This window comes from Cucurbita pepo, chromosome 1, assembly GCF_057944985.1.
Source record: "Cucurbita pepo subsp. pepo isolate OVF chromosome 1, ASM5794498v1, whole genome shotgun sequence".
Lineage (NCBI taxonomy): Eukaryota > Viridiplantae > Streptophyta > Magnoliopsida > Cucurbitales > Cucurbitaceae > Cucurbita > Cucurbita pepo.
Window position 1 is genome coordinate 2,174,148 of NC_141798.1, and position 27,921 is coordinate 2,202,068.

The following is a 27,921-nucleotide window of genomic DNA, read 5'->3' on the forward strand; positions in this document are numbered from 1 at the left end:
TAAATTTAATTTAATTTGGGGGAAAAAATTAGTGGGATGGAAGTTATGGAATAAAAGAATTATAAGCATTTGGCATTGCCGTTCATAATTTCTAAAATGAAATGAATTAAATGTTACATATTGCAATGATTTTCACAGTGTTTTTCCTGCTAATGTTTTTGTTCCGCTGCCACTGCTGCTGATGCTGCCGCTGCCGCCTCAACGCTTGGTTCCTTTGCCTCTCCTGGTACCTTAATCGTGGGTTTCTCCGCCTCTACTGGTGCCTCGACGGGGGGCTTCTTCGCCTCTACTGGTGCCTCGACGGAGGATTTCTCGGCAGTTACCGTTGCCTCGAAGGCGGGCTTCTTTGCCTCTACCGGTGCCTCGAAGGCGGGCTTCTTTGCCTCTACCGGTGCCTCGAAGGCGGGCTTCTTTGCCTCTACCGGTGCCTCGAAGGCGGGCTTCTTTGCCTCTACCGGTGCCCCGACGGCGGGCTTCTTCGCCTCTACCGGTGCCTCGACGGCGGGCTTCTTCGCCTCCACCGGTGCCTCGACGGCGGGCTTCTTCGCCTCCACCGGTGCCTCGACGGCGGGCTTCTTCGCCTCCACCGGTGCCTCGACGGCGGGCTTCTTCGCCTCCACCGGTGCCTCGACGGCGGGCTTCTTCGCCTCCACCGGTGCCTCGACGGCGGGCTTCTTCGCCTCCACCGGTGCCTCGACGGCGGGCTTCTTCGCCTCCACCGGTGCCTCGACGGCGGGCTTCTTCGCCTCCACCGGTGCGGGTTTCTTCGCCTCTACCGGTGCCTCCACGGCGGGCTTCTTCGCCTCTACCGGTGCCTCCACGGTCGGTTTCTCGGCCGTGACCGGTGTCTCGACGGCGGGTTTTCCATCCGCTACCGGTACCTCGACGGTGGGTTTCTTATGCTCGACAGCCGCTACTTCGAAGGTGAGTTCCTTAGGCAGGACAGCAGCTACTTCGACGGCGGCATTTTTGTCTTCGACCAGCGCAGGTGCGGCAGTGGTGGCGACAAGCGATGCTGCTTGAACCTTCGCGTCTTCTTTGTGGTCTTCTACTTTAGGCTTCTCCTTTTTGTCCTCGATTGCTTCTTTGGTTGCTTCACCCTAAGAAAAGACATGGACATGAAGATGAAGTTAGAGCACGTATAGCTATTAAAACAAGGATAATGTGTCAAAAATGACCGTATATAACTCAGTTGATAGAGCAGAGGATTGAAAATGGGTGTCGTCATCAGTTCAAATCTAGTATTAAAATTAGAACAAGATGAAATTTTTGTATACCTCAACCTTCTTATGGTTAGCTTCATTATCATCCTGACTCTTTTTTTCTTCACTTTCGACATTGACATCCTTCTTCGTTGTTGTGGTCTTCTTCGACTCCTTAACAACAAGAACGGGAACGGGAACGGGAATGCCTTCCTTCTCCATGGTTTTAGGCTTGCTAGTGCAACCACCCATGTTTATGTTTATAAGGGAGTTGAAAAGATGTTAAAAAAAGAGAAGAGGAAGATGTTGGAGAGAAAGAAGGCCAAATTAGGACTTCTTTCTCTTCTTATTATTATGAAAAACAAGGGTTGGGATGAAGAATGAAGAGAGCATATAAGGCATTTATACTCCCCAAAATGCTTCAAATGGGTACCCAAGATTTTAGGACAACCCTATTTTTGGCCCTCCATAACTCATTCATTTCAACTTAATTTTGGCAAATTTAAACTGGGTTTCATTAATAATTCATTAGCTCGGTTTGGTTCAAAGTTGTGTTGGATACAAATGAACTTAGGTACTCCTAAGACCCGATTGGTTCCAGACTAATGGCTAAATAAATTCAAAACCACGCATTTTAAAAGTGTGAGGCTAGCAGTGATATGTAACGGGTTAAAACGGACAATATCTACTATTGAAATGTTATCTCAAATTTAGTAATGAAAATACTATAAAATCAACTGTATAAGAAGTGTTCAAGCTCGAGCTTGTCAACCAAATGTTTTAAATTAACTAAAAAGCGGTTGATATGATTGGAATAATACTGATGCGAATACTGATCGACTCTCAATCTAGTCATCTCTTTATGGCAAACACTGCATTGATGCTCGTTTTTAATCATCTGTAGCATCGGTCTTATTTCTCTTGATATCCAGCTCGACATTGTTTTTCAAGTATACGACGGTCTAGATAACTTCTTGTAAAGCTAGTTAATTCAGTGCGGTAACCATTCCGTTTTTAAAAGACGTGCTTGTTTTCTTATCGTTTATCTTCTTGTACCAATTGTAAAAACAAAATAATTTTTTGAAATTATTTGATTTAAGTGATTTGTTAGGAGCATATAATGATTTTAAGACTAAAAATGGTACCCGACCCGACCCGACCCGGAATGGATCCGGCCCGAGAGCAAAGGAACCGGAAAGTGGAAGCTTTGTCAAATTGCAATTTCTCGACTTCGAAACTAAACCTAAACAGAGTTACTGGTTCCCTCCCAGGTTCGTGCTTCAGCTCCAAGGTATGAATTCGATGAGGAGAAACACTCCGCTGGTTTGAGAATTTTATGTGTTTTTGAGCTTTAGATGAATTTTTTCCTCAGTTTATCTTTTCTGTTTTCGATTTTTGTTACCGGATCCGTGTTTAATTTTCCTTGATTGGTCGATCGTCTGTTTTCGCGTGTCTGGGCGTGTTTTTATCTTTTATCAATTGGATTCTTTTACTTTGAAGTTTCGACATCGATTGAGGATTTTTTTTGACGTGTATTTATATTACGTCGTTAGTAGTTGGTATTTGAGGGGAAAAAATTGTGTTTGTTTGTATGATCTAAGTCATCGTTTCTGATAGATATTGGAGTCTTGAATTTTGAATTGGAGTTTTCCGTTTTTCTTGGAATGGAATTGAGTTTAACGAGTACCATTACCTACCTTATAGGGAGTTTAATTTGTGGGTACATGTCTTTGGACTGAAATCGTTTGCTTTTCCTTCGGTGAAAATGACGGAGATTTTCTGATTGTACCTTCGTTTCTGAATGCGTAACATCTGAACCTGAAATCTTATCTTAAGCGAATGGTACTCTTAAAAGCTTGCGTTTGGCCTGGTGGCCGGTCAATTTCAAATTTTAATGTATCTTGTGTCTGCCATTACTCAAAAGAATGCTTGAGATAGGTTGATGGACATTTTGAATCCATGGAAGAAAGTTCATTGATTTTAATGCCTGCATTTATGCACAAACAACTAATGACAATTAGCAACTATATTCTTCTTTTTCTTTTTCCGTATTGATGCTTGTTTTTATGATAATTCAAATTTGAATGTTTGCAGGTTTTCTAGCCTGCTCTTTTGCTCCAAGTCAGTGTTATTTATTAGCAATGTGAGTATTTTTTCTTAGCTTCACCATTTATTATACATTCTCCTTTTACCCTTTTATTTCTTACACGGACGTTTTGATTGTCTGCTACATTGCTTTAGAGTTATAACCCTGTAGACCAGTGTTGTTTCGTTAGCATTTATTGCGTTCTTATTTTGCATTCATAGATTTCCAAACCATTATTTCTTCCCTCAAAAGTAGCTCATAGTGGTAAGAGGAAGAGTTATTGTTGGGGGTGGGGGGACTGTTGAGCACATACTTAGACAAATGTTGCTCTGAATCTTGATTTTTTGAACAACCACGATGACAAATATCATCTCCCTGCTGCTTAAATTGAAACTATGAACTATAGAAGTTCTGTGAATTTTGCTTATTTTGGGAAGAATGAGGTTGCTGTAGATTTAGTTTCAATGTAAATCAGATGTGTTAACACTTGGAAGATGTAGCATTTTACCGGCTTAGTGATCTGATCTATATTTATGGCGATTTATAAGGTTTAATAATCAGTAGGACAATTACATTCTTGAATACAAATGATTAAAGCATGTCAGAATGGAAATTGAATTACTTCATATGGTTTGAATCTACTTGTACATGCATGTCTTCTTCGTACTCTGTGTCTTTATCTTTCATAATGTTGAAGATTATTTGTATTTGATGTTAACTGATCTACATTTCCTTGTTTCTTGGTAATAGGGCAGATGAAGAACCCGTTGACCAGAAGAGGTATCTTGAAGATGCTTGCAAGCCCAAGTGTGTGAAACCACTACTTGAATACCAGGTATGTACTGTTTTATTCGTCTTTGTTGTGGGGGAGTAACAAGTTGTATATGTGTTTTCTTCAGTTATTTGACTTGTATTTATCATTCTCTGTTTTTTTTTTCATGACTAAACCTTAGAAACCTGGTTTCATGGATGGTTATATTTCTATTCTCATTAGAAATAATCAGTAGGTTGAAGATTGTGTATCTCTCCATTGAGTACATCCATTTATAAACTGTTAATTTCCTTGATAACTTTGAACTTTCTTCGTGACGCATCAATTAGTATTCAGTGAACTGTTCCTTCAAAAGAAAGGCCAGCTTGAAGGGAGTGGCATTTGTCAGAAAATTAGAGTTTAAAAAGCCGTGAAGGGTGTTGGAGTTGTGAATTGCGATGGGATTTGGTGGTGGGTGGGTTTCTTTGGTTGAAAATAATAAAATATACAAGTGGCCACCAATCACTTAAGCTTATGGATCTGTTTGGAGAATGACCAAGGAAAGTTACAAGAGTGAAATTCAAATTTTGGTACTAGTTTTACCTTGTGGGGGAAACGCGATTGTCCTTGTGCAATTATGGTGAAAGATCCATGCCCTCTCATGCTAATCATTTAGGTCATGGAGGCAACAGTAGCGTCCTCAACAAGTTTACTTTTACAAAATGTAGCTCCTTTGAGTTGTGAATTCAACTCAAAGTTGAGGACGAAACTGAAGATATATTTTCTCCAAATCTGAGACATTTATGAATCACTGATTCTAGTTGATAAGCATGATATCATGCTTTGAGCTTCACATTGACTCCATCACTAGTTCTTTCATTGTGAATCTGCTTCCCCGTGCATACCAGTCCCCCCCAAATTTGGAGACATATATATATCTTGGGATGTGCATATATTCTCTTCTATATGTGGGTTTCAACTTATGACACTCCTTGTTGACGTATAGGAATGAGTAAGGGGTCTTAACTTGGTACTTTATTCATAACGTCTGAGCAGAATCAAATTGTAGAATTGGTATAAAGATAAGGTAAAATGATGGCGCTATTGTGTTTCTATGTGATAGGCATGCGTGAAGAGAATCCAAGGGGATGACAGTGGCAATAAGCATTGCACTGGACAATATTTTGATTACTGGTCTTGCGTCGACAAATGTGTGAGTATATCTTTGGTTGTTGTAGGAGGAAGTAGATTAGATTGCAGAAGAAGTTGCCCATAAACAAGTTGAGTATAGGCAAGCTTGATCTAACTAACTTCAAAGACGCTTTTTGTTGCAGGTTGCACCAAAACTATTTACGAAAATAAAGTAAATGGAGAGTTAGGCATGTGGGGGTTCCTATCCTTTTGGTTGCAGCAGCATTTTTCTGATTTTTTATGCAATCTCTTTTTGTGTACTTCCATCTTTGCATCTACAAAAAATGCCAAGAACTTTGCAAGAACTATGAAGACCTTAGCCATCATCAATAAGAAAGGACGTTGGATTGTATGAACACACTTCTTCCCTTAATTTAATTTTATGATTGCTTTATTAACATTAAATGGTTGTGCTGTTTATCCCACATTGAATGCTGTTTATCAAATGGCTGTGCTGTTTGATGTTTTCAAATAATTGAATGATCGGTATGATCCTATTTCTGTTGCTGGTTCCAAGATTTGTTTCTCGATCGATGAGTGAGGTAGTTGTAATGCTTTAATCAGTTGATTTATGTTTTAGATTTGATTTTGTTTTATGATTTTATGATTTTATGATTTGTATTAGTATTTTAATTTATTCATCCTATTGGTCCTCCTTATTGTTAATATCTATTAGAAGCAGTGTGACCATACTAATTCCTTATATATTAGTCTATAATGCTTAATTAAAGTCTATTTAACATCATTTATTAATGAGATGAATAATTGAAATTAATAAACTAATGCACACTAAAATTTAAAACTTTAATGTGTATAAAGTTCAAGGATTAAAAGCTAGCATCCCTTTCTTTTTTTTTAAAAAAATTTATTTTAGGGGAAATTATTTATAAATTTAGTTTCAACTATGATTTGGACCTAATTTAAATTTGATTGCTATATTTCACTATATCTCATAGATTATATTTCATGCATCCAAACAATGAGTTTATTTATTTTTCGCAATTAACACACTTTGCTAAATAAAAAATATTTGCGTGCTACTATCTTAAAAAATGTGTTAATATGGTGATGGATAGTGATGATTTGCATGTCGATGGAGATCGAGATAATAAGATGAGATATGACGTTGCATTGAGAGACTTTGGCCTCGAGCAGAGGCAAGGTCGAGCCGAATGACTTGGCTTAGTGTAGAGACAAGTTGGATGTGTCGCAGACAATTGAACATGCACGCGCAGTGGCGTGTGTGGTTGAACAAGCTTGGATTCCGCACAAGTGATCACGACGCTGCACGGTAAAAAATGTAGGACCATGACAGTGATACCACTTATCACTTGCAGTTTTGATGGCAGTAGACTTACGATTGTGCAGCTAAGTCAATTCGTTCTTGCATCACCTATGGCCAAGCGACGTATACTTGAGTCTCTGGCCTCGATTAAGTTTTAGAAAACAATTCGTTCTTGCATCACCTACAGCCAAGCGACGTATGCTTGAGTCTCTGGCCTCGATTAAGTTTTAGAAAACAGGAACAGAGAGATTTCGAAAGAGTTAAATTTTGCATCGAACCAAAACCTATTTATTCTTTAATTCTGTGAATTCTTACAAAATAATTATTATCAGAAAATCAAATCATGGAAAAAAAAGAAAACTACAAATATAAATACAGATTTTGATCAAAACAGGAAAAAAAAAAAAAAAAAAAAAATCTCAAGAAATTAAAGATTACCATTGGTGGAGAGCGATTGGACAACCCAACTGTTGTTCCCGCCGCCACTATCGCCGCCGTCGCCATCCTTTTCGGTACCAAAAGAAGAGCGTTTGACAGAATTGGGTGCGGTGAGGTTGCCGTCTTTGTTAATGAGCGACGAAATGGCTTCCGCCACCGCCACTCGAAACTTGGGGTCAGAAGCAATGGCGGAGACACTCTCCCCCACCAGCGGCTGCTTATTCTCCTCCGCCGCCGATTTCCAAGTCCGCCCATCAAGGGGACGACTAAAAAAATTAGCTTGAAAGTTGTTTTGATAATAGGAATTATGGGCGGCGGAGGTGGAGGCGGTGGCCATCGGAGCGTAGAAGTTGTTGGCCGTGAGGTTGAGGAGGAGCCCGGCGGAGGGGTGGTTAGGGTTTGCAGAATAGGAAGAGGAGTTTAGAATATTATTAGGGTTTTGAGGGTTTGGAAGAGGGAGATTTGTGGAGTCTAATAGCGTAAACGAAGCGGCTGTCGAAGCCGTTGAAGCCATGGCGGTGGCTCCGACAGGGAGCGGATGGTTGTGTGTTCCTTCGTACGTTGTTATCAGTATCGACATGTCTTCTAAGCATCTTTGCACCTAAAAATTCAAACTTTAACATAAAAAATGACTCGAAACCCAACTTAGGATCTTAAAGTTACGAGTGTTTGTGAGTTGGGTCGAGTCCGGTTCTGACAAATTTTTTAGATCCAACCTAATTGTTCGAGTTATAAATCTTTTAATTTAAACTGATATAAACCCAATTTAACCTAACCCTAAAATTTTTGGGTTGAATCTGAACCAAATTAGTTTTACCGGAACTCATGAACCAACACAATTCATAAAATTTTCATTTATTTGAACCCAACCCAATCCAAATAAGTTCATTACTCGACCCAAACAATGTGCATTAGGTTAGGTTGATCAGATTTTTCAGGTCATCGAATCTTTAACCTCCCTAGTTTAAATAGCCAACTTGACCCGTTCGAAATTTCAAGTTGGTTCAAAATTTTGATCTCGACCCAACTCAATTCAACCCACGTACATCCCTATTTGTAATGCAATTTTTTTTAGTTCTCTTCGTATGAAAAACAATACCTGTTTTCTAACGGGGCATCCCGGTGCAACCGTGCAACGATAGTAGGCTCGAGGGCATGGATTCCCCTTCGCAATTTTTTGACCATATTTCCGCCATTGGCAACCATCGTTCATCTACAAAATATTACAACACAAAGGCATTTAAATATGGATATCATTACTATTACTATGATATCAACAACTTACCGTGGCAGCTTCACATCTTGCTCTCACAGAAACCCTAGCTTTTCTATTGTGTGGAGGTGCCATTCCTTGCAACTCAGGCCTTTGTGGCTTGCTTTGTTGCATTGCCTTCATGTTGGCTGTTACATGTTCTTTGCTCTTTTCTCTTGTTTCTTCTTCTTGATCCTTATGATCATTATCTTCTTCCAAATCATTGTTTGTATGAAGCCCTAATGATAACCCTAGTTCGCTTTCTCTCATTTCGTTGTCCTTCGATGGCGATCGAACTCGTCTCTTCTTTGCCATTTCTCCGAGCTCGAGCTCTCTATTTGGTTCTTCGACCCTCTTGTTTTCATTTTCGTGGCTCGGTAGAAAGTTGTGAGAGTCCTGTGTGTGAACAAATCATAGCTCGAATTCTTACTGATAGAATCATTACGAGTATCAAACTCGTATTGATATTGAAAAACACGAGAATTGGGGTTTTGGGTACCTTTTTTTGGAGATTGTTTTGTTGAATGATAGCAATTTTCATCTCAAGATCATAGTAATCTTTCATGGTTTGTTCCATTTCTTTTCTCAACATCTTGTTCTCTTCCTTCATACGATTCATCTCCATTTGCAACTCCGAGATCTACACCGAACACGTCGTGTATATATACACGATAAAGATCATCTATCGTTTATATCAAACGTAAAAACGATATACACAAATTTTTCTTCAAATCCATGAATATAACCCAATTGATAGAATCAAAGTAACATGGGCTAATTCAATTGATATAAGTATATATTCTCGATGAATAGGTCAAAGGTTTGAATTCTACCGACCCATCGATTTGATTCTCTCGTTCATGAATTGAATTGAGAAAAAGGAATAGAAAAAAGGGTTTTAAATGATACCTCTCCTACATTAACGTTGTGTTGTGGCAAAAATACTTTCAAAGTAGAGGCAGCAACATGAATTTCAGTGTCATCAACTCCCTTTTTTTCTCGAACTCGATAAGCTTCGTGTTCTTCGTGTTCTTCGTGTTCGTCTTGTTCTTGATGTTCTTGGTTCGGTTCTTGTTTGTGATGATCAATTTTGAGTGATAGATCAATCTCCATAGCTTTCTCTCTCTATCTCTAGTGTTGAAATTGAAGAAGATGAAGTGTTTCTCTCTCCATTTTATTTTGTTATGAGTACAAATTTTGATGCACCAAAGTCAATTCTCTCGCCTCTATGAAAAACTATATTATTTACACACACAAACCCTGCATCTCCGCTTTGACTTTTATGCCCTCCCTTTATTAATTCACTTACCCCTAACCCTAAACCCGTCCCCCGTCCCGGCTAATTTTGTACCGTTAGGTATGGAGATATCAATTTAACTTAAGGGTCGGAGCCCTGTAAAAACCCATCTCAATCGGAGTGATGAATCCCGTTTCAGTAAAAAATGAGAGAGGGAGCAAGGAGAAATTTCTCCTCGTAAGTTGAACAGGGACAGGAACGAGAAAGGCTTCTCATGCACCACCTCGTTTATTAAGATGGGCATACAAAATTTCACACCCGCTTAATTTATTATTAGGGACAGCAAAGTAAAGTTGTGACGGCTATGTTTCGTTGTATAATTGACGGGGTTTTGAAGTGAAAACTCGAATTTACCCCTACTATATCTCGTTATTTTTATATTCAACTATATGGTAATTAAGAGAAGCTTTAGCAGCCGTATTACAGTAACTAAGAATTAATTAAGCAGCCCCAACAATTTATTAGAGCTAATTAATTTGTAGCCATTAAAATATCTTTTCAAGCTCCCATTCATTGGGTTTTTTTTTTAATTATTATTTTTTAAAATTTTAAAATTAAAAATTAAAAAAAAACCCATAAATCTAATTTAGAATCTAAAAACTTTTAATGGGTACTCAAATTAATATTAATTATAAAAATTTGAATAAATAATTATATGTTAATTAATAATAATAATAAGCTGTTGCATCACTGTCATTATTTATTGGGTTTGGACTTCAAATTATAAAAATAAATTAAATAAATGTAAAATAATAATAATAAAAAGAAACCTTCTTGGGATCCCATCTTGAATTGGTCAACTCCAAGACCTCATAACTCTACACCCATGTTTTATATATATATATATATATATATATATATATATATATATATATATATATATATATATATATATATAATTTTTATTTAAAAGATAAAATCCCACTTTTTATATTGCAATTTTAATTTCAAATGCATTTATTGAAATTCTAAGAGACGGGTACGAAGTTAAATGGATAAAACTTTTCGACGTTACAAAATTTTATAAATTTTTAACAAATTATTCAATCGAATTTGCGCGATTAATGTAATTTAAAATTGGTAGAAATATTAGCGAAATTTAAGGTTATTATTATTATTTGATGAGAAAATTGGATTTATTATTATTTGTTTAAGGAAGTTTAATAAAGGGGTATGGATAATTATAAAATAAGATTAGAAAAAGAAAAGTATATTATAAAAAATGAATGTATATTAATATAAGCTCTACCTCCATTCACGTTACCAAGGAAAATAATATTTAAATAATAGATGACATATGTCATAGTGAAATATGTTTTGGGTAAGTAGAAAAGAATTAAATAATGTGATATATGTATAAGCCTATGTCCATATGAAAGCATTCATTTCTAGATCTATGGATATTAAATAATTATGTGAAATCTATTCCATTATTGCATAACCTATGATATTCATTAACATATATATATATTTTTTTAATTAAGGATGACCTTATTATATATTTTTTTGCTTTTTTTTTCTTCGAAGAAAAGGTTAGTGTGGAAATCAAGGATTCGTCCCGTTAACTACAAACTTTTAATCATGATATCGTATCGTTTTTTTTTTTTGTTAATAAATTGAATGTAAACGGTTATTCTATACAAAAACGATGTAGTGAGTGAGAGTGACAATTATAGTTACGTCAAAAACCAATTTGAACATAGCTCAACTGACTTTATTTATGACATTAGTAGCTGAGAGGTTTAGTTTGAATTCCTCGTCCTTCTTTATGTTCCACCATCCAAAATATGTATGTTGTCCAAGTACGCCTTAATCTTTAGTGCAGGTTAGACCCAAAAGAAGAAATTATTTTTTCGAAAAGTCTTAACGTCCTCGATGAAGTTGTCCTACCAGACGTCTAGTGGTTTTTGAATTTGTTCTCGAATTGTAACTTTCGACCAATTTCAAGCTTGCTCCGGTATTAGGTTGGCCAGTATTCTATTCGTGTAATGGGTATATATGTAAATCATATTTTGGGTATGATTTTTTTTAATAAAAATTTAAAATTTGATGATTAAAGTTTTATATTATATTTGAGATATATTTTATAGAAGAGGACATGTGGAGTTGTATGGTTTAAGTGACATGTGTGAAGTATAATATTTGGTATATGAAAATAGGTTGGACTAAAACTTACAACTATATTGGACTCTTACCAAAGTTGAAGAGCCAAATTATTCTTTTAAATCTTTTCTCTTCCTAAACTATTGGGATTTTATGGTCCGGGTTAGATAAATAGAATTCAATTCATGTTCATACAGTAAATTCGACACCGAGACGACTTTTTTTTTCAAGAAGTGTAGCAAGTACTTGAGTCAGTGTTAGGCATCATGCCCCACATCTCTCACTTCTGACCTTTTACTCGAGAATATATAGTTAAATACAAGTCGAGCTATGCTCAAATTGTTGATTTTTAGTTTGTTTTGTTATTGACCAATCTCGAACCACTTATTGAACCCTTTTTTTAAAAAAAAAAAAAAAAATTGTTGGATATAAGAGTCATTCAAATTTTAAAATTTGAATTAAGAAAACCATGACTAGGTTAAGTGATATTAAAGGCTATTTTGATAAGTTGCTTTGACTTTGAGTTCAATATAATAATAGTTTTTGTGAATAATATTTATAATTGTACATCATAGTTTAGGAGATATTATTTTAGGTGTTTTCAAATAATTACAAAATTATGTTTGAATTTTTTCTATGTAATAATAATATTATAGTTAAGGTAGTATTAGCTGGTTGATATGACTCAACACATCTACAAAGCAACATTTAAATATTAAATTCAAATTTTAATGTCTAAGAATAGAAAATTTAATTTTATGTTATATATTAATTTTATAAAAGGTCAAATATATTATAAATATATTATATATAAGATTAAAAAATTCACGGATCTTTCTTAGATAAAAAGTTAAAAGTTCACTAACAAAACAATACAAAAAAATTTATGAGGTTTAGAAATTAATCAGTGTCGAGCGTGAAAAACATGTTATAATCCAAATAAATCTTGATTAAGGTATGATTTTCTTTTACATTCTTTTTTTTTTTTTTTTTTTTTTTTTTTTTTTTTTTTTTTTTTTGTCTATTTCTCTCAAGCTAATTTCAGTATAAAAAATATATTTTCATTTACAAATCAGTACAGAATTGAACGTTATTCAGTTCTTTACAATCAAACAGCTTTAATAGAGGAAGATTGTGGACATAACTTTTAAAGACAATGTTGATATTGAAATCTATCAGAACAATCAGGAAGGATGGCTGCTGCTATAGACCTACAGTTTGTTACCTTCGCATGCTTTCTTGTATTGCAGCTCTGACATGGAACTCGGGGCTTCCAAGGCCATGTTGCATCACTCAACAGGATACACATTTTTGTCTTATGATACCTGCTCCTGCTGCTGGGAATTGGGATGATGCAACAAGAAACTAAAGAAATGGAGTATCAGAGCTTCACAAGCCTGTTGCATGGAAGGTTATCTCAGTTCAATTGCTGAAAGTTGGGTCAACTCCTTTTATTTATGTCAGCTCTTTCTTCTTCCTTATGCTTGTCGGAACACCGTAACAAACCGGCGATGCTCCGATTAAGTAACGTAGATTGCAAGCTTCCCGAGCCTCACACAAGAATGAACCAATCATTCGACTATGAACAGAATGGTCTCTATTTGAAGTACTTTCACATGCTGTAGGTAGACTTTTACTTGCCACTTTCTTATTTGCGCGTTTAGAGCTTATTTTCATGGCCTCCAACTCTTTTGTAACGATATCACACTGAACAGAACTAGGAAGAGCACATGACCTTTCTCTCAACCAAGCTTCAAGAATTGCCTTCCCGAAACGGTCAATGTCCTTGTCAGTAACTTCCCATAGGTTGGCCACAATGACAGGAGACCCTGCCTTCAGATAAGATAATGGAATCCCTTGTGGGACATAATAACCATTTAATGTCAGGGAACCACTGCTGCATCCCATTAGAAGACTTGCAGCACAGGCATCCAGTTTTTGAATCTCATGCCTGGGAATATATTGTGCTCCTGTAGCCCCACCACCACTCCACGTTAGCAAAAGAGTACAGCAAAAAACCATGAAAGATAATGGAAGTCTCAGAACGAAAGGCCAACTTAACATGATAGAGTCGAGAATTTACCACTCCCGTGACCGAAGTATATGAAGAGGTCGCGGCTTTTAAGTTCCTCAATCAACTCTGAAGATTTGGGTGCATATCCAGCCTTCCCCTGTTATTAAAAAAAAAACCTTCTATGATAAGGATCATGGTTCATTGGAAATAATTTCAAAATATAAAATAAGGCAACCATTACATAAGGAGAAATTAAGAAAAGCTTACCTCCAAATTTTGATCTTTGAACCAATTTTCAAATTCAATCTGTGTGCTGCTGAGATCACCACTAGGGTTCAATAAATAAAAAGCATCCAAGGGATCAATTGAAGGAAAGGTAGCAATGATCCCACTATCTTGCTCTTGCTGATGCAATCTTCCATCTAGTGTTACACAGATACTGCCAACAGAAGGCATGCGATAAACCTCCTGGTTTTTAAGTATAGGTATATTCTCCCAGGGAAGCATCTGGCAAATTCATCGACCCGTCAATTAATAGATAGAAGAATGACTAAACAATTTAAAATAATAGTTTTGTCTTCAATTATACTTTATCAAGCAATTCACAAGGAGACAAGGTTCTCAGTCAAAAGTACTCGCAAAATTCAATGATTCCGATAAAGAATGAAGGTACCTGCACATCATAGTCCAAGACAAGAATTATGGGCTCTCTGCTGGTACCGTCTTCCCCTTCCAGCTCTTTTTTTGCATCCTGTATTAATTTTAAGGCCAATGTAGAAAGTTTGTCCACTCCATTCAATGCATTTCGAAAAGGATTAGACTTTTCTTTATCATAAAATCTTGCTCTACCAACGAAGCAACCTTTCCTCGAATACAATTTTGAATCAAATCCCACTAAAACGTCCTCTGAACCTTCTAAAATAATTTTCAGAAGACCCTCATTGACGTCCATTTTGCATTTGGATTTCAAATTCAGCACCAATGTATTGAGTACAGAATCAACATGCTTTCTGTTTGACCAGCCCCCCAAAAGAATATATTTCCAAGGGCCCAACCATGAATCTTCAATAGTTCTGTTAAAGAAGCAAAATAAAAGGCGACGGATAAAATGGTCAAGTGAAGGAAGGGAAAAAGAAAACATAATTGTTACAATGAAGAAACAAATTTTCAAGTCTATGGTAAACTCATCAAAGAAGGGAAAATTTATAATAATGACCAAAATCACTGAATCAAAGTATAGACGTAACCTACCCCAATAATTTACCAAGGCAATCGTCAAGCTTTGTTCTCCGTTTCCACCATAACATCCTATTTGTTTTTGTATCCTCTGAAGGAAAGACTGAAGATGATAAATAATTCTCCTCTAATATAGTTCTGAATGATGGTGCGATTTCATCAATGACTGAGGAACCCCAGGGACATTGCCAATGTTTAGTCGAATCATTTCTCTCACAGATATCATCTGATTGAGGATTTGAATAAGCTTCTGAATCTTCTACCAACAAAAAAGTAATTGAGCACATTACAACTTAGGATACAAATATTACTATGTAATATGGTACGAGTTTCCAGCTACAGTACCTTTTAAGATTGTCTCCACGGGCAGTAGTAAAACAAGTGGCTGACGCTTGGAATTTAAATGCGACACCAGGATCCATGCGTGGACAGATGAAGGAAAATGGAGAATTTGTTGTAGTAAACAAGCAAGATCTCCTCCAATCAAACTAATACAAACCATAGCCACGCAAGGAAGGCCATCAAAGAACTTTCTCACATATTCTTCAAGATCTTGACTAGAAAAAGATCCCCTTCTACATCATTAAAGCCAAAAAAACGAAACTTGGTTAAGAATTTGACGTTGTGAATGATATTCAAACGTGAATGCTATTTACCTAAATAACTTCACTGTTTGTTCTCCTGTATCGAAACCCTGAAAATAAACTTCGTCAAATCCATATATGAGCCCATACTTCAAATATAGCATACAAGCATTCAACAATCAAGAAGTGCATGAAAGAAAATAAATAAAGAGAGAAAAGGACAAAAAAGAAATCAAGAATATAACATATGTAGCAATCCAGTTATGGGAAGAATAGCATAAAGAACTACAAAAGCATACAAAAAAGAAATGTAAGTAACAGCGTACTTTTGCAAAATTAAGGTCCTGTATACATGATCTTCCAGTCGTATATGGGAAGAACTGATGATTAAGATGAGTTCCAATCGAAGCTTGGTGAAAATATGAAGCCCAATGACTGTCTGTTAGTATTTTGTTGGAAGATGGCAAAGATAATAGCTCAATTGATGAAGAAATCACATGTATAACAGCTAGCAACTTCGAAACCTATTCCCCATTAAGAGAAATCAAAATTAACCACCAAGAAATAACATAATGTACAGAACAGGAGGAAATTTTTTACAGAAGCATAAAAAAATGAAGGGTTCGAGGAAAAAAGAATCTTATTTATTAGGCATTGTTCCACATTACAATTTTTCATCCATCACGAAAAACCCCCATCATTCAAGTTGAAACTGTAATGGAGTTCAAATTCATCTAAATGACAAGTATTGAATCTCGTAAAAACACTTCATATGCAGTTATATGATATCTTTAGAAAATTTGGGATGCGTGAATAATATACAACATGAAAAATCATAGACAAACGGGTTGTGAAAGAATAAACAATCCTCAAAGGGAAAAGAGACGAAACATATTGATGTACGGTTACTAATTAAATACAGAATATATCTAACGAGGAAAAGAGACGAAACATATTGGTTAATTTCCAAGACTAGAAGAAAAAAAAAAAATTAAACGTTCAAAGTGGATATGACAGAGCAATAGACCTTCTGAAAAAGAACAGGAACCTCACAGCAGAGTACAAGGGCAACCATCAGCCAAGAAACCAACGTTTTAGACTGAACCTGAGACAATGGGCAGCAAATAATCCTGCCAAGGAGTAAACAGCAAAGGGAATTATGCCGTAGCTACAGATTTGAAGAAGCTAATATTTCTATGCTTTAGCAAAAACTCTAAAATGCAGAAGTTGAAATTTTATATTAACTTGGTGTGTTATCTAAGAATACATCTGGTCCTCACTCCAAAGCAAGAGTAAAATTTTGTTATCCTAAGTGGGGCAACGTTGTATTATGTATATGCACGATTCAAAATGACTTTGTTCCCCAAAAATTCATTGTTATCCAATATTGAAGGGAAACATATTTTCACTAAAGTACTAAATATCAACAACAGGATGGTGGACTGGAGAGTTCACAATTTGAAGATTGCAATTTCTTTTCATACAAAAGATAAGATAAGAGAGAATACAACAGATATAAGTGGTTACGTGGTACATATAGACCATTAAGAGATTAGCTATACATACTTGGTATCATCATACTTGTAACTCTTCAAAGCGAACCAGCAAATGTTATAGAGAACTGATGCCCTCTCAACTGCAAACATATCTCCAGGGACTTCCTTCCCAACTAAATCAAGCAAAACCACGGGTTCAACAACACCATGTGCTTGAGAGAATAGATTTCGGCTCTCTAAGATGGACATGCTTTTCAAAATGGTTTCATGTGTTTGATGAATTTGACCACGAATCCCCGAGCACTTACCTAGGAACAAACAACAGAGAGAGCAGTGAAAATACAAGTAGAGTTAAAATAATCCCACACACCCAATGGGTAAGGAAGGATGTTTGATGCAAAATGTAGCAAAACAGTGGCCATGTTGAACTAGGAGATCAGATAACTCAAGTCTAAACTAAACGTTTACTGCAATGAGCATTGACATATTTGTTTGAAATTGGCAAGGAAAAAGGTTTGGAACTTCTGCATCATAAAATTTTGACAATAAATATCTGTTTAATCGCATGGGTTATAGCAACTAAAAGTGTTTGTAGGTATGCTAAGCATTAAACTAAAGACTTTTATGATCTTAAGTTTTGTTGATACCTAAGCCAGAAAGTTGCCTCAACAAAAGCCGTCTGCGAGCAAACTCCCACTTGAGATATATAAAATTGTTTATTTGTCCTGCTTCCATTATTTCCATTTGGAGACATTGCCAACATCCAACTTTCCCATTTTTGCATGATGCTCCACATCCTAAAGTAGGTGTGCAACAATTTACTTGCAAATGCATTTGCTTCTGGCCAGAAGCACCAGAAAGATCAGGAACGTTGCTTTTCAAATGCACAGTAAGGTCAACTTCCACTTCATTAGAAATGTTTGTGCTTTGCCCCTGAATCGACCGACATCTAGAGCGAGTCAGTCTCACATTCGTTTGGGGATTTACACACTGATCCATTTGTAGAGACCTAGGAGCGTTTGTAGTCTTTTTACTCTTTCTTCCATCCTTTCTGGCCTTCGCCCTTTCCACTGGAATTGTCAGAGATGAAAGATGACTTTCTTCATCTGGACAACTAATGGAATTTTTCCATCCAGAAAGATTCAGTTTCTCAAGAGCTAACTTATACAACTCTTCTGCATTTATTAATAGCTCTTCAGATGTATTCCCATTACCATTTACATACATACTTCGAAACAAATCCCCAAGATACTGATCAACTATTACTTCAAGCACCAATCTGCACTTCAAACAAGAAGTAATGTTATCCGTCAATATCTGTTTGGCTCCTTCAAGTTCCTTTTGTGCCAAACTCCATAACTGTTTCTTTCTGTATACTTTTCCTGCCAGAAGTACACAACAATTGCCTATTATACATTTGACAAACAATATCCACAGGAACATGAAACCAACCAAACAATTCATATTATATACCTAAAGCAGAGGAGAAAGCAACTTCAAAAAGTGGCAAGCTTTGCAAGCAGGAGATACTTTTTCCCCACTGTAAAAGTGTTTCAGCCTCAGAACCATTTCCAATGATCTCATGAACAAGCCCAACCTGGATGTTATGGAAGTAATAGCATACCCATATGAAATATGTTAGAAGTTGAGGGATACAGTGACTCCTGTTTTAACATTAAAGAAAAGTTGTACCTGAAGAGTGCTTTCAAGATAACACTGAAGTACGTTAAAAGGACTAAGATAGCAGCCTTCAACATCCCATGATATTTTATCAAATGACCATATATTGCGAGAAACAGATCCACTTTTCCGGAGATTCTTAATGCCATATGGAGGCTTCTGACTAGCATGAGTAATTTCACAAAATTTTTCAGGATGCTGCTCAACAGAGTAGGTAAATTTCTCTTGAAATAGTTTAGAGCGTAGACGATGAGCTTCTTTTGCACATAAGAGAGCCTATTATGTACAGATACAAGTAATTAGAAGATGAATAGCCAAAATATCTATCGATAGACAAGATTTGCAATAAAGGCAAGGAACATTTCCAGGAAAATTACTATAATATCCCCAGGGGAAAGAAGGAAAGTTGTTAAGCAGTTCCTGGATGCTAAATACATACTACTGGTTCACACCAAGTCCAAAACAGGAATTCTAAGAGCTAGTGCTGTGTGAAGCAGACAATGAAACTCAAGACTACCTTTTATCAGCGGTTCTTTGGCCTCTAAGTTTTTGTCAGATTTCACTTGCCTACATTTCCTAGCAATACCAATGGTCCGTCTTCTTTGTCTAGGAAGGCATTTTCAAAAAAAGATAAAACATTGGGGCTGAGTTTATTAGGGCCTTATTATGGAGTTTTTGGTAAGAAAGAAATCTAAAAACAAAATTGTAGGAAACAGACACTGGCTATTTTTTGCGAACATTTGTTCTTGTGGTTATTTCCTGGACCAAATTCTCTAAGCCTCTTCTAGTAACTACGACCAGATTGTCAAAGCTTTCTACCAATGGTTCTTGTGGTTATTTTTTGCCATCATTGGCTATATTATGAATATGTATATGTGTGTGTGTGTGTGTGTGTGATATACAGAAAATGCTCATCAATCTAGATTATTTTATGATCCTCCAGTTTAGGCTTAGGGATTCCTCATCCGTAAGGCCTTTAGGCTGTGTTCTTCCTCTTTTGATGTTATTTGATTTCCTTGTTTCCAATTAAAACTTCCTTAGCATGGGTTTATTCCTCTTTTTCAATATTTCATTTTTTTTTTTCCAATGAAACAATCTAAACTCAAACTCTATATCAGACATAACATAAGAGCAACATAGAATTCAAGATTGGAAAGGAATGAACATGAATTGAAAGTAGGAAGGCAGAATCTATTTACGTTGATTCGTACATCAAACATCATTAAACTTCCGCTAAGCTTTTAGGTTATGGCAAATTTAATCTTCCATTCACAAGATCAAACAAGTGATTATCAATGCTAATTGAGAGAAAAGAAAAGAGTTTGAATCCCACCTAAGAGGACCTTAAACTACTAAACCTAAAAGGTTAAGCTGATGACTAAAAAAAAATCTTTTAACCATCCATAAACAAATATAAAACTAGTCCGCATAGTCACAATGGATAAATAGTTTTTTTTTTTTTTTTTCCTTTTACAGTATTTTCAACTACAACCTGACTCTATACATTATATTCTTCTCGGGAGTATCTGTTGATTTCATCCACACTTTTGGGGAACTTTGGACAGAAGAAAGTTGCTGTGTACGTATGTGTGCTTTTTTTTTTTTTTTTTTTTTCTTTTTTAAAGGGAGAAACAATCTCATTGATGAATAAAATAAGGGAGATAAAAGCTCCCAATCACCAAAAAGTGAATTACATGGAAGATCTGTTATTAGTAATTAAAGACAGAAGCCATAAGCAGTAAAGGGTAAATTGGATTAACTCCTCCTATAAAGTCTTGAACAAACTTACTTATATTATTCATTCATGGTACGAGACTGGGAAAGTTTCACCCCATACAGAAAGATGGTATGAAAGTTCAAATATAAAGATTCATAAAAGTTAAAATCTGAAAGAATCATATGACCTCATTCCCTGTAACTTTCTCTACCACAACAGATTGGATGGACTTACCTCAGTAAGACAACCTTCTGAAATAAGTCTTTCACACAAATCATAGTAAAGATATCCAGCCGAGAAAATAGAACTTTTGCATGCAGGAATCTGCAAGAGAAGTAACATAAGAAAAAGAGTGGATCGCATACAGCAATTACAACCTACAACTTTTATGGAGATTACTTGGGACTTGAGAGAAATACATGAGATATGAGTTTCAACGCAGCTTCTTTAACCTCATCAACCGTCACATGCATTCGACTAGACTTTTCATGTTCACAAGATGTCTGGGTATAATTTGAGCATAAAAATGAGAAATTCTGCTGGAATCCGACAAGCATGCCTGGCAATGTCTTCAGACAGTTTGTCCAAAAATCGTAACTCTTGGGGAGGTCACCAAGATGCTCAGATAGCTGTGCTATAACTAACTCGTTAGCTGGTGCAATGCACATTGCGTGACTCATTCTTCTGCTTTCCCACAGAGTGGCCATCAGCTTCTCCAATGGAACATTTTTCCATTTGAATAATCTAATCATGAGACTGTATATGTTATCGTAGTAATCCACGCAACCCTGAAGGTACACCCAAATAATAAAATAATTAACCTGAACACTAACGTTACCCATTTGGTAAAATAATTGAAAATAATAAAAATCTAACAAAGAGACAAACCTTGATTGATAACAAATCAAAAGCATTACATAATAGCAGCAACATATACTCAGATAGTATCAATCGTTGATCATCTGGCAAGGTATTCAGACTTGAGATTTCCAACCATATGCTCAATGCAGAATCAATATCTTGCTGAACTTGCTACTTTATTGTCACCCGAAAACCATTTTACAAATAAAAAATAAAAAATCAGAAAGAGGCAAAGACTATAAAGAGTGTGGGAGAGAAACAGCCTTTCAAAAAATAAACAGGAACCAACAAAGCTACTAAGTGTTAATTACTCAATATAGGAGACTAGCCTTTCATGCGTTTAACACCTTTGAATTTGGTACAGTCTCATGAGTACAGAATGCACGTAAGCAATATGCCACAGCTAACTGATGAGAATGAAGAACTCCAAAGCTGCGACTTCCACCAGATATCTCATTCTGTTTCAATCACTGCAACATGTCAATTGTATAATGTATTTCCCACTCAAAAACAAGTAAGCGGTTCTTCTGCAAATATTTAAATTGATAGAAAACATGAAGCATCTCAACAACAACAAACTTACCATTGTAGATATTGCTTCTGATAAACACTGGATGCAACCGTCTAAACATACAGTTTCACAAAGCCTCAATACCCTTGCCTTTTTCATTAACACTCTAGCCTTTTCAAGTCTATGATCTGGTGTAATATACGTATCCGTTAGGAGGATACTCAAGATCTTCATTTGTAATGATTGACAAAATTCTGGATATAGACCACTCATTTCCTCATATTCAACGAGTTCCTGTACAATATTCAAGTAAACACTATCAAACAATTTAATAGAGGAAGAAATTAAGGAAAACTAATTACAAGTGAACAAAGAACAAATAACTTAACCTGCTCCAAGAGAACACCAATTTTAGCTTTTGACACCGTCTCAGAAGATTGCAATAAACAATTCAAGGTTGGTGTGCTTTTTTTGGGATCTGCATTCTTATGATACTTGCATTGCATCTGAGAAAAGTATTAAAATCAGCACCGAGGGAAAATATGTAGTAACTTAATATATTGAATGACTTTTGACGTTACCTTAACCCATTGTTTCACCAATTGCACGGGAACTGGCAGCTCATCAAATAATTTTGCAGCCGCAGACCAGTTCGTAAGAATCTCAGTCATTGCTTTTTCTACCTTACACATGCCACGTTGATAGAGAATATCAACAAGGAAAGCACTTCTCATAATCACTTCATTAAACATAATTAGAACGGAATTTTCAGAAAATTCATTATCTGATGGCCTGGACTTGTCAAATATCTCACAAAATTGTTTGACGCAGGTCCACGATGCTCTACAACACAACTTCAACGCCTTTGAGGCCTGTACATATGAGAAATATGGCGAGGTAAATATTAGCTATAAGTTCATCAGATTCTTCCTATTTTATTCTAACACCCAGGGGGAATCTAGCAACATTGGGGCTTGGGTAGAAGAAAAATGTGGAAGTTACACCTAAATATGATGATAACTTGCACAGGACAAATTATTCACTTCTTGAATGAAAATAACATTTTATAGGATCTAAGCATCATTGGAAGAAATTCTTTTAAGATCTTCCACTAAAAATATGTAAAGAATGAGGCAATAAAGAATATTGATACCGGGGGCAAATTAATTTCACATGATATTCTTATAGAACAAAAAGTATATGCATCACTGACATGACTACAAGTACAACAATGAACTCTCATCATTGTATATGTCAATCACATAGTACAAATTAATGTCAAAGACAAATGGGAAATACTATGGACAGGTAATAATTAATTGAATTATTGTTCACGAACACTATTGAGTCCACATTAACTAGATTGGATCATGTTATTATTAAATCATAATAACTTTTTACATTTGACTTATATTTTCTGCTTATTTACATACTTCTATTTATATTTAAGTTAATAGTAACTACTGGTTTCCAGTGCCATCAACGTTTTCATTTCTAAAAAAGTCAAAAAGAGAAAAAAAAATTGCACGCTTGATAATATTTTTTTCTTAGAGGAAACAATCCAACATTTTGCAATTTCATGATGTAAACCAGGGTTTCCATATTATATTGTTATAAACCAAAATCACATTTAACATCTATCTGATATGAAAAAAAACGTACCTCTCCTATTTGCTTATTTCTGAATAAAATAATGCCAATGTTGTTAAGAGAAGCAAATAAACGTTTCAAGGCAAAAGGTTGAACCCATTTGCTTGAGATAACATCCTTAATCAAATCCGTGCTCCTCTGTGAATAAGAAAAGAAAAACCAATTAGGTAATTTGCAATCATTTCAAACTAATTAATGTGCCCCAGAACTTGTAGCAACCTTCATTTCCAGCCTTGTTCTAAAAGACAGGGTAAAAGCAGCCACAACAATGCTTAATAGCATATTTACATTCTCATCACATCCATCGCTCTTAGCATCATATGCACGCCTGAAACAAGAAATAGAAAAGAGAGGTAAAAAAATCTATTACAGAGCAAAAATTACTTGAGAAATGAACTTAAGTAGAACTCTATCCTAATCAACAGACAAAAAATTCAATAGTTCATAAACCAAGAATGGATAACTTTAATTGACTCATAATTCAAGAAAGACAATAGAAAGTTAATTGATGTAGACAATTTTTCTCTAAAAATAACTATGGCTATTTGAGCCAGATTATAGGCAACCCAATGAACCGCAAGAACAATAATCTGACCTACAACATATATATCTAGAAACTTGGAAGATATTTTATATCTCAGATAAGTGATCACCATGATTTTGTCCATAACTTCACATACATCTACAACTTGCCCCTGTAACCATATGGTAACATGAAAATTTGGGCTAACGCAAGTTAAGCTGCCTCCTACCCAGAATTAATAGAATGTTTGTTAACACAGAAACTTTTACAAAGTAATCATTCAATAAGCTAAGAGATGCAAATGGAACCATTATTCTTTTATAGACAAGCACAACAAATATCATAAATAAGATCATAAACGAAACACTTCAAACAAAAATAACTTGCCTTTGACAAAAAAGAAAGACATCACAGAACTGATGCAAAGTATTTTGAATATTATACAAAACAGGAAAAGCTTTATCTTCAGCAAGGATTTCTTTTCTCTCGGCATTAACTGATTCAGCAAGTGGCTGGCAGAAGAACTTAATTGCATCCAAGTAAGAGGATAGATAAGCCTCTCTCAAGCTCAGAAGGGAAGGGACCCCATTCTCATGATTAGAATTCCGGTGTAAACATGGTTGGCCGACAAAATCTTTCTGCTCAATGCTGCAGGACTCATTACCCTCTCTGCAGCCAATACAAAAGTAACTCCCCAGGAAACCATTTAAGTTAACCAAACTCTGTATAGTATCTTCATCATCAAGTAAAGTACTAAATGCCGAGCCACAAGTTTCACCTCTGGGTAACTTGGAAACGATTTTCAACCCAGCAGCATAAAGCCTCAAATTCATTCCCAATGGAGGTGTTGCCTATTAAATAAGGTTAATATTAGGTAACATGGCAAATGCAAATGACATTTGTGGAGAAGATACATAAACTAAAAGCTAGAATAGCATACCTGGTGGAATTCACCTGCCATTTCCTCAAGATGCTTGGCAAAAGCACAACAACACTCGGGACTTGCACTCAGACATTTATTTGCAGAATAACAGATGAGTTGAAGAAACTCAACAACTTCCAATTCAGTTTCATCCTGAAAGAAAATTCATTAAAGTTCCTTTTAAGAAAGATTTGCAATACTTATCTTAGCATATGGATAAACAAAAAAAGAAGCTCACACTGGGGATGTACTAACTAATATGCTTAAAACAAGTAATTCAGAGACAACAAAGGAATTTATTTTACCGTTCAAATAAACCAGACAAATGCATTCTAAATAAAAATAAATATATATATTGCAAACATGAAGGAAGTTCCACAGCCCAACTTGAAGAGGGGAATAACATGCTTTCTTTCTTGTCTAGCAGTGTGTTTAAGTTTAAGGATACTTTATACTCTCTCAATAGGCAGACCCCAAGTACTAATCCACTATGCAATCCCAGAAGATAAAAGTGACAGAGATATATTCAACACATTAAGAAAGTACAGGTATTATTTGTTGTTTCACAGGTTTAACACACATAAATAGAAATGATATTTTCCAACAACAAAATAAAATGAAGCGTCAAGTCATGCATCTCAAACATCACTTTCCTATCTTCTCATACCATTTCCTTAAATTTTGTTCAGTGAAATCAGTTTATTTTCTTGCCTTCTATTGTCTAGTTTCTATACGTTTTTATGCTTGATACGTTTCAGTTTCTTAAAAGTAAATGTATCTAGTCTTGATTAAAAAAACAATAACCAACAAAACACTTAGTATCACAAGCACAGCACATGTTTTAAGCATGATGCCAAACACTAAGACTCTACTCGAAATAGAGGTTTCATCTTCCTATGTCAATGTCCATCATGTCACGATATTTTAGGTTAAGGCCAACAAATTGCAACGCCATTGAGCCAATTTGGCAAATTGGTATACGACCCAACATGTCTAATGACTTTTGAACTAACACAACTCATGACACAGCTCAACTCCCTGACCTAACCTACAACTCAAAAATGAATTTGACATGTCATAATGTGCTTAAGTAAAATATTTGTCAATATATGACTTGACTATCTCTCACTTGAGCTCTCTGCTTGGTTTCTTCCTGGAATAAGAAAAAGCATACTTTCTTTTATTCATTTCTTTCTGATCCCTTAATGTGCTATGTTCCAATCAGTAGCGAAAACCATTTTATCTAAGGATTTGGGAAGAAATCGACTGTTGTGGTAACCAGATGGTAAGAAGTTGATAGTTCTTGCAACTAGAGGGTAAGGAAAAGCTAGATCAGACAATAGCTATTCTGCTGTTCCTCTCTCGGAAAAAATGATCAACACAACCTCTGGTTCAGGGAAGCACCCACTCTCTTCTACCATTAGACAAAATTATGTAACACAATAACAGAAGCATATAAAAGAAAATGCGCAAATAAAATAAAGTCAAACTTAATTAAAAAATGGCACCCTTTACTGCATTATTGAGGTATTCTTATTAGATGGATCCATACGAGCATTTGTTCAAGATAATGTACACTCAATGAAAACTCTGCTTTGCATGACTAGTTGGACAAATTTTCACCAATAATTCTTCATTAACACTACCTTCCATTCTAGGGTAAGAGACTTCAAGACACATATTAATATGTGCATGATGAGCATAGACGAATGTTGTTCCTGTTGTAGAGAGAAAAGAGTGGAACATATCCGACGGGCTAACTGCACGGAGAATAATGAATAAAGAACAATGTTAACAGATAATGTAATACCCACAAAAAAGACACAAAAAACAAGAGATCGATGCACCACCTTGTAAATCTGATCTTTCAGAGATGACTTGGCATATTCAGCAAACGTTATGCGGCAGAAGAGACTTACGAGACTCTCACCGAAATAATCTAGCTCCTCTACCAAGAAAATAGTACATTTACCTAGATATGTGGCCAAAGCTCTCTGAGTCTTCTCAGATACTTTAGCATCTAGTAACCTGCTAGAACGAATGCGTGTATCAGATAAACAAAGTATCTACTTCTAATTAAAAATTAAGGGTCTGGCTAGTTTAAAGCCAGCAATCACAGGAACTTCTGCACTACCAACTATTGGATACATACACCTTTCTTGTAGCAACGATGCACTTCTCGTTAATTCAACAATATAATGTGCTCTAATCTAGCTATAAGATACCCAGAACAGTAATCATATATGAAACTTAAATAGTGAAGTTCTCACCTGAACCATGGTCTAACCTCCTCCACCAATCCAAGAAGCCTTCTATAGTCGCCACTTTCCATACTACGACCACTGGCCGCACACTTAACAAGTGTTACAACAACCTCCGCGAATAACAAACAAAAATCCTTATCACCACCACCTTTGTCCCGATCATGAATAACACGACAGTCAGATGTACGGTCAATAACCCTCAGCCTCTCCAAAATCCTAAAGCCCTCTGCCTCAGCGTCCTTGAAGAGTCCCCAATCCTCCATACAATGCACCATTCGAACCCTCTGGACATCGACGGTATAGGGTTTACAAGAGAGCTGCGACGTCAAAGATTCCAAGCAAGCCAAGCAGAGCTTATAGATTTCAAAGAATTCTAGGGCCAATTCGAGATCGTTGCCCAGCTTGGAAGGCTCGCTGAGGCGCTTGGGTAGAATGGAGAGAGCTCGATTGAGAAAAGTGAGAAACTTCTTGGCGAGGGAACGGATTGCGGATGAATCGTCGCTTGGCTTGGCTGATTTCTTGGATTTCTTGGGATTTTTGATATCGGAGAAAGGTCGGAGGAAATCGGAAACAGTAGAGAAGATGCCCTTGGAATCTGCTGTTTCGAGGATGGAGATGATAGAGGCTTCCGAGGGCGAAGCCATTGCCGTGGAGGGAAAGGGAGTTAGAGAAGAAGAAGAAGAAGAAGAAGAAGAAGAAGAAGAAGCATAGAGATGGAGCAGACGCCAGATGGAGACGGACTGAGCTTCTTCTTAGGGCGCCAATGGAGAAGCCCGCCAATTTAATTAATTTTGATTTTTTTTTTTTTTTTTTTTTTTTTTTTTTTTTTTTTTTTGTGTGTGTGTGTGGAAGACAACA

General features: G+C 36.1%; 4 protein-coding genes across 7 annotated transcripts; 1 reads left to right on the top strand and 3 right to left on the bottom strand.

The window, feature by feature from the left end:
* Positions 1 to 51: 51 nt before the first annotated feature.
* On the bottom strand, positions 52 to 1,469 carry LOC147793764 (uncharacterized). Of its 2 annotated transcripts, none has more exons than XM_087122018.1 (3): positions 1,284 to 1,469; positions 804 to 1,100; positions 52 to 746 (listed from the first exon to the last, which is right to left on the bottom strand). In XM_087122018.1, the coding sequence occupies exons 1-3, from the start codon at positions 1,452 to 1,454 to the stop codon at positions 150 to 152; spliced, it is 1,065 nt and encodes a 354-aa protein (XP_086978144.1). In that variant the 5' UTR covers positions 1,455 to 1,469; the 3' UTR covers positions 52 to 149. The 2 variants fall into 2 exon arrangements, with proteins under 2 accessions (XP_086978144.1, XP_086978143.1); XM_087122017.1 differs by having other exon boundaries at positions 1,278 to 1,469.
* Positions 1,470 to 2,351: 882 nt separating this feature from the next.
* LOC111786944 (cytochrome b-c1 complex subunit 6-1, mitochondrial-like) lies at positions 2,352 to 5,746 on the top strand. The gene is made up of 5 exons (XM_023667162.2): positions 2,352 to 2,493; positions 3,297 to 3,345; positions 4,039 to 4,123; positions 5,163 to 5,252; positions 5,374 to 5,746. Coding segments are annotated over exons 2-5 (210 nt in total). The 5' UTR covers positions 2,352 to 2,493; positions 3,297 to 3,343; the 3' UTR covers positions 5,407 to 5,746.
* A 483-nt stretch (positions 5,747 to 6,229) lies between these two features.
* Positions 6,230 to 9,796, bottom strand: LOC111802756 (uncharacterized). The gene is made up of 6 exons (XM_087123193.1): positions 9,115 to 9,796; positions 8,705 to 8,845; positions 8,239 to 8,601; positions 8,053 to 8,166; positions 6,954 to 7,554; positions 6,230 to 6,623 (listed from the first exon to the last, which is right to left on the bottom strand). Exons 1-6 carry the CDS (start codon positions 9,316 to 9,318, stop codon positions 6,604 to 6,606), a joined length of 1,443 nt encoding a protein of 480 aa, XP_086979319.1. The 5' UTR covers positions 9,319 to 9,796; the 3' UTR covers positions 6,230 to 6,603.
* Positions 9,797 to 12,644: 2,848 nt separating this feature from the next.
* Positions 12,645 to 27,788, bottom strand: ESP (separase). Of its 3 annotated transcripts, none has more exons than XM_023677985.2 (27): positions 27,070 to 27,788; positions 26,650 to 26,827; positions 26,446 to 26,559; positions 24,818 to 24,952; positions 24,265 to 24,728; positions 23,574 to 23,682; positions 23,367 to 23,492; positions 22,286 to 22,576; positions 22,094 to 22,210; positions 21,777 to 21,998; positions 21,541 to 21,651; positions 21,221 to 21,364; positions 20,752 to 21,120; positions 20,567 to 20,656; positions 18,628 to 18,891; positions 18,409 to 18,532; positions 17,583 to 18,317; positions 17,006 to 17,243; positions 16,467 to 16,569; positions 15,766 to 15,963; positions 15,512 to 15,549; positions 15,201 to 15,427; positions 14,871 to 15,114; positions 14,293 to 14,692; positions 13,887 to 14,126; positions 13,689 to 13,776; positions 12,645 to 13,575 (listed from the first exon to the last, which is right to left on the bottom strand). In XM_023677985.2, exons 1-27 carry the CDS (start codon positions 27,705 to 27,707, stop codon positions 13,061 to 13,063), a joined length of 6,522 nt encoding a protein of 2,173 aa, XP_023533753.2. In that variant the 5' UTR covers positions 27,708 to 27,788; the 3' UTR covers positions 12,645 to 13,060. The 3 variants fall into 3 exon arrangements, with proteins under 3 accessions (XP_023533753.2, XP_023533745.2, XP_023533736.2); XM_023677977.2 differs by having other exon boundaries at positions 14,871 to 15,111; positions 15,201 to 15,430; XM_023677968.2 differs by having other exon boundaries at positions 15,201 to 15,430.
* Positions 27,789 to 27,921: the final 133 nt, after the last annotated feature.

What these genes read in the sequence shown, in the direction of transcription:
- LOC147793764 (XM_087122017.1), bottom strand. Translation starts at nt 1,454, where the DNA reads ATGGGTGGTTGCACTAGCAAGCCTAAAACCATGGAGAAGGAAGGCATT. An exon ending in CTAACCATAAGAAGGTTGAG is followed by an intron (nt 1,101 to 1,277) that starts GTATACAAAAAT and finishes GTCTTTTCTTAG; the next exon opens with GGTGAAGCAACCAAAGAAGC. An exon ending in CCGTGGAGGCACCGGTAGAG is followed by an intron (nt 747 to 803) that starts GCGAAGAAGCCC and finishes GCACCGGTGGAG; the next exon opens with GCGAAGAAGCCCGCCGTCGA.
- LOC111786944 (XM_023667162.2), top strand. An exon ending in AACCACTACTTGAATACCAG is followed by an intron (nt 4,124 to 5,162) that starts GTATGTACTGTT and finishes TCTATGTGATAG; the next exon opens with GCATGCGTGAAGAGAATCCA. An exon ending in GGTCTTGCGTCGACAAATGT is followed by an intron (nt 5,253 to 5,373) that starts GTGAGTATATCT and finishes TTTTTGTTGCAG; the next exon opens with GTTGCACCAAAACTATTTAC.
- LOC111802756 (XM_087123193.1), bottom strand. Translation starts at nt 9,318, where the DNA reads ATGGAGATTGATCTATCACTCAAAATTGATCATCACAAACAAGAACCG. An exon ending in GATGCCCCGTTAGAAAACAG is followed by an intron (nt 7,555 to 8,052) that starts GTATTGTTTTTC and finishes TTGAATTTTTAG; the next exon opens with GTGCAAAGATGCTTAGAAGA. An exon ending in CCAATCGCTCTCCACCAATG is followed by an intron (nt 6,624 to 6,953) that starts GTAATCTTTAAT and finishes GCTTGGCCATAG; the next exon opens with GTGATGCAAGAACGAATTGA.
- ESP (XM_023677968.2), bottom strand. Translation starts at nt 27,707, where the DNA reads ATGGCTTCGCCCTCGGAAGCCTCTATCATCTCCATCCTCGAAACAGCA. An exon ending in GTCTTTCTTTTTTGTCAAAG is followed by an intron (nt 23,683 to 24,264) that starts GCAAGTTATTTT and finishes TTCTTGTTTCAG; the next exon opens with GCGTGCATATGATGCTAAGA. An exon ending in TACAAGTATGATGATACCAA is followed by an intron (nt 16,570 to 17,005) that starts GTATGTATAGCT and finishes ACTCCTTGGCAG; the next exon opens with GATTATTTGCTGCCCATTGT.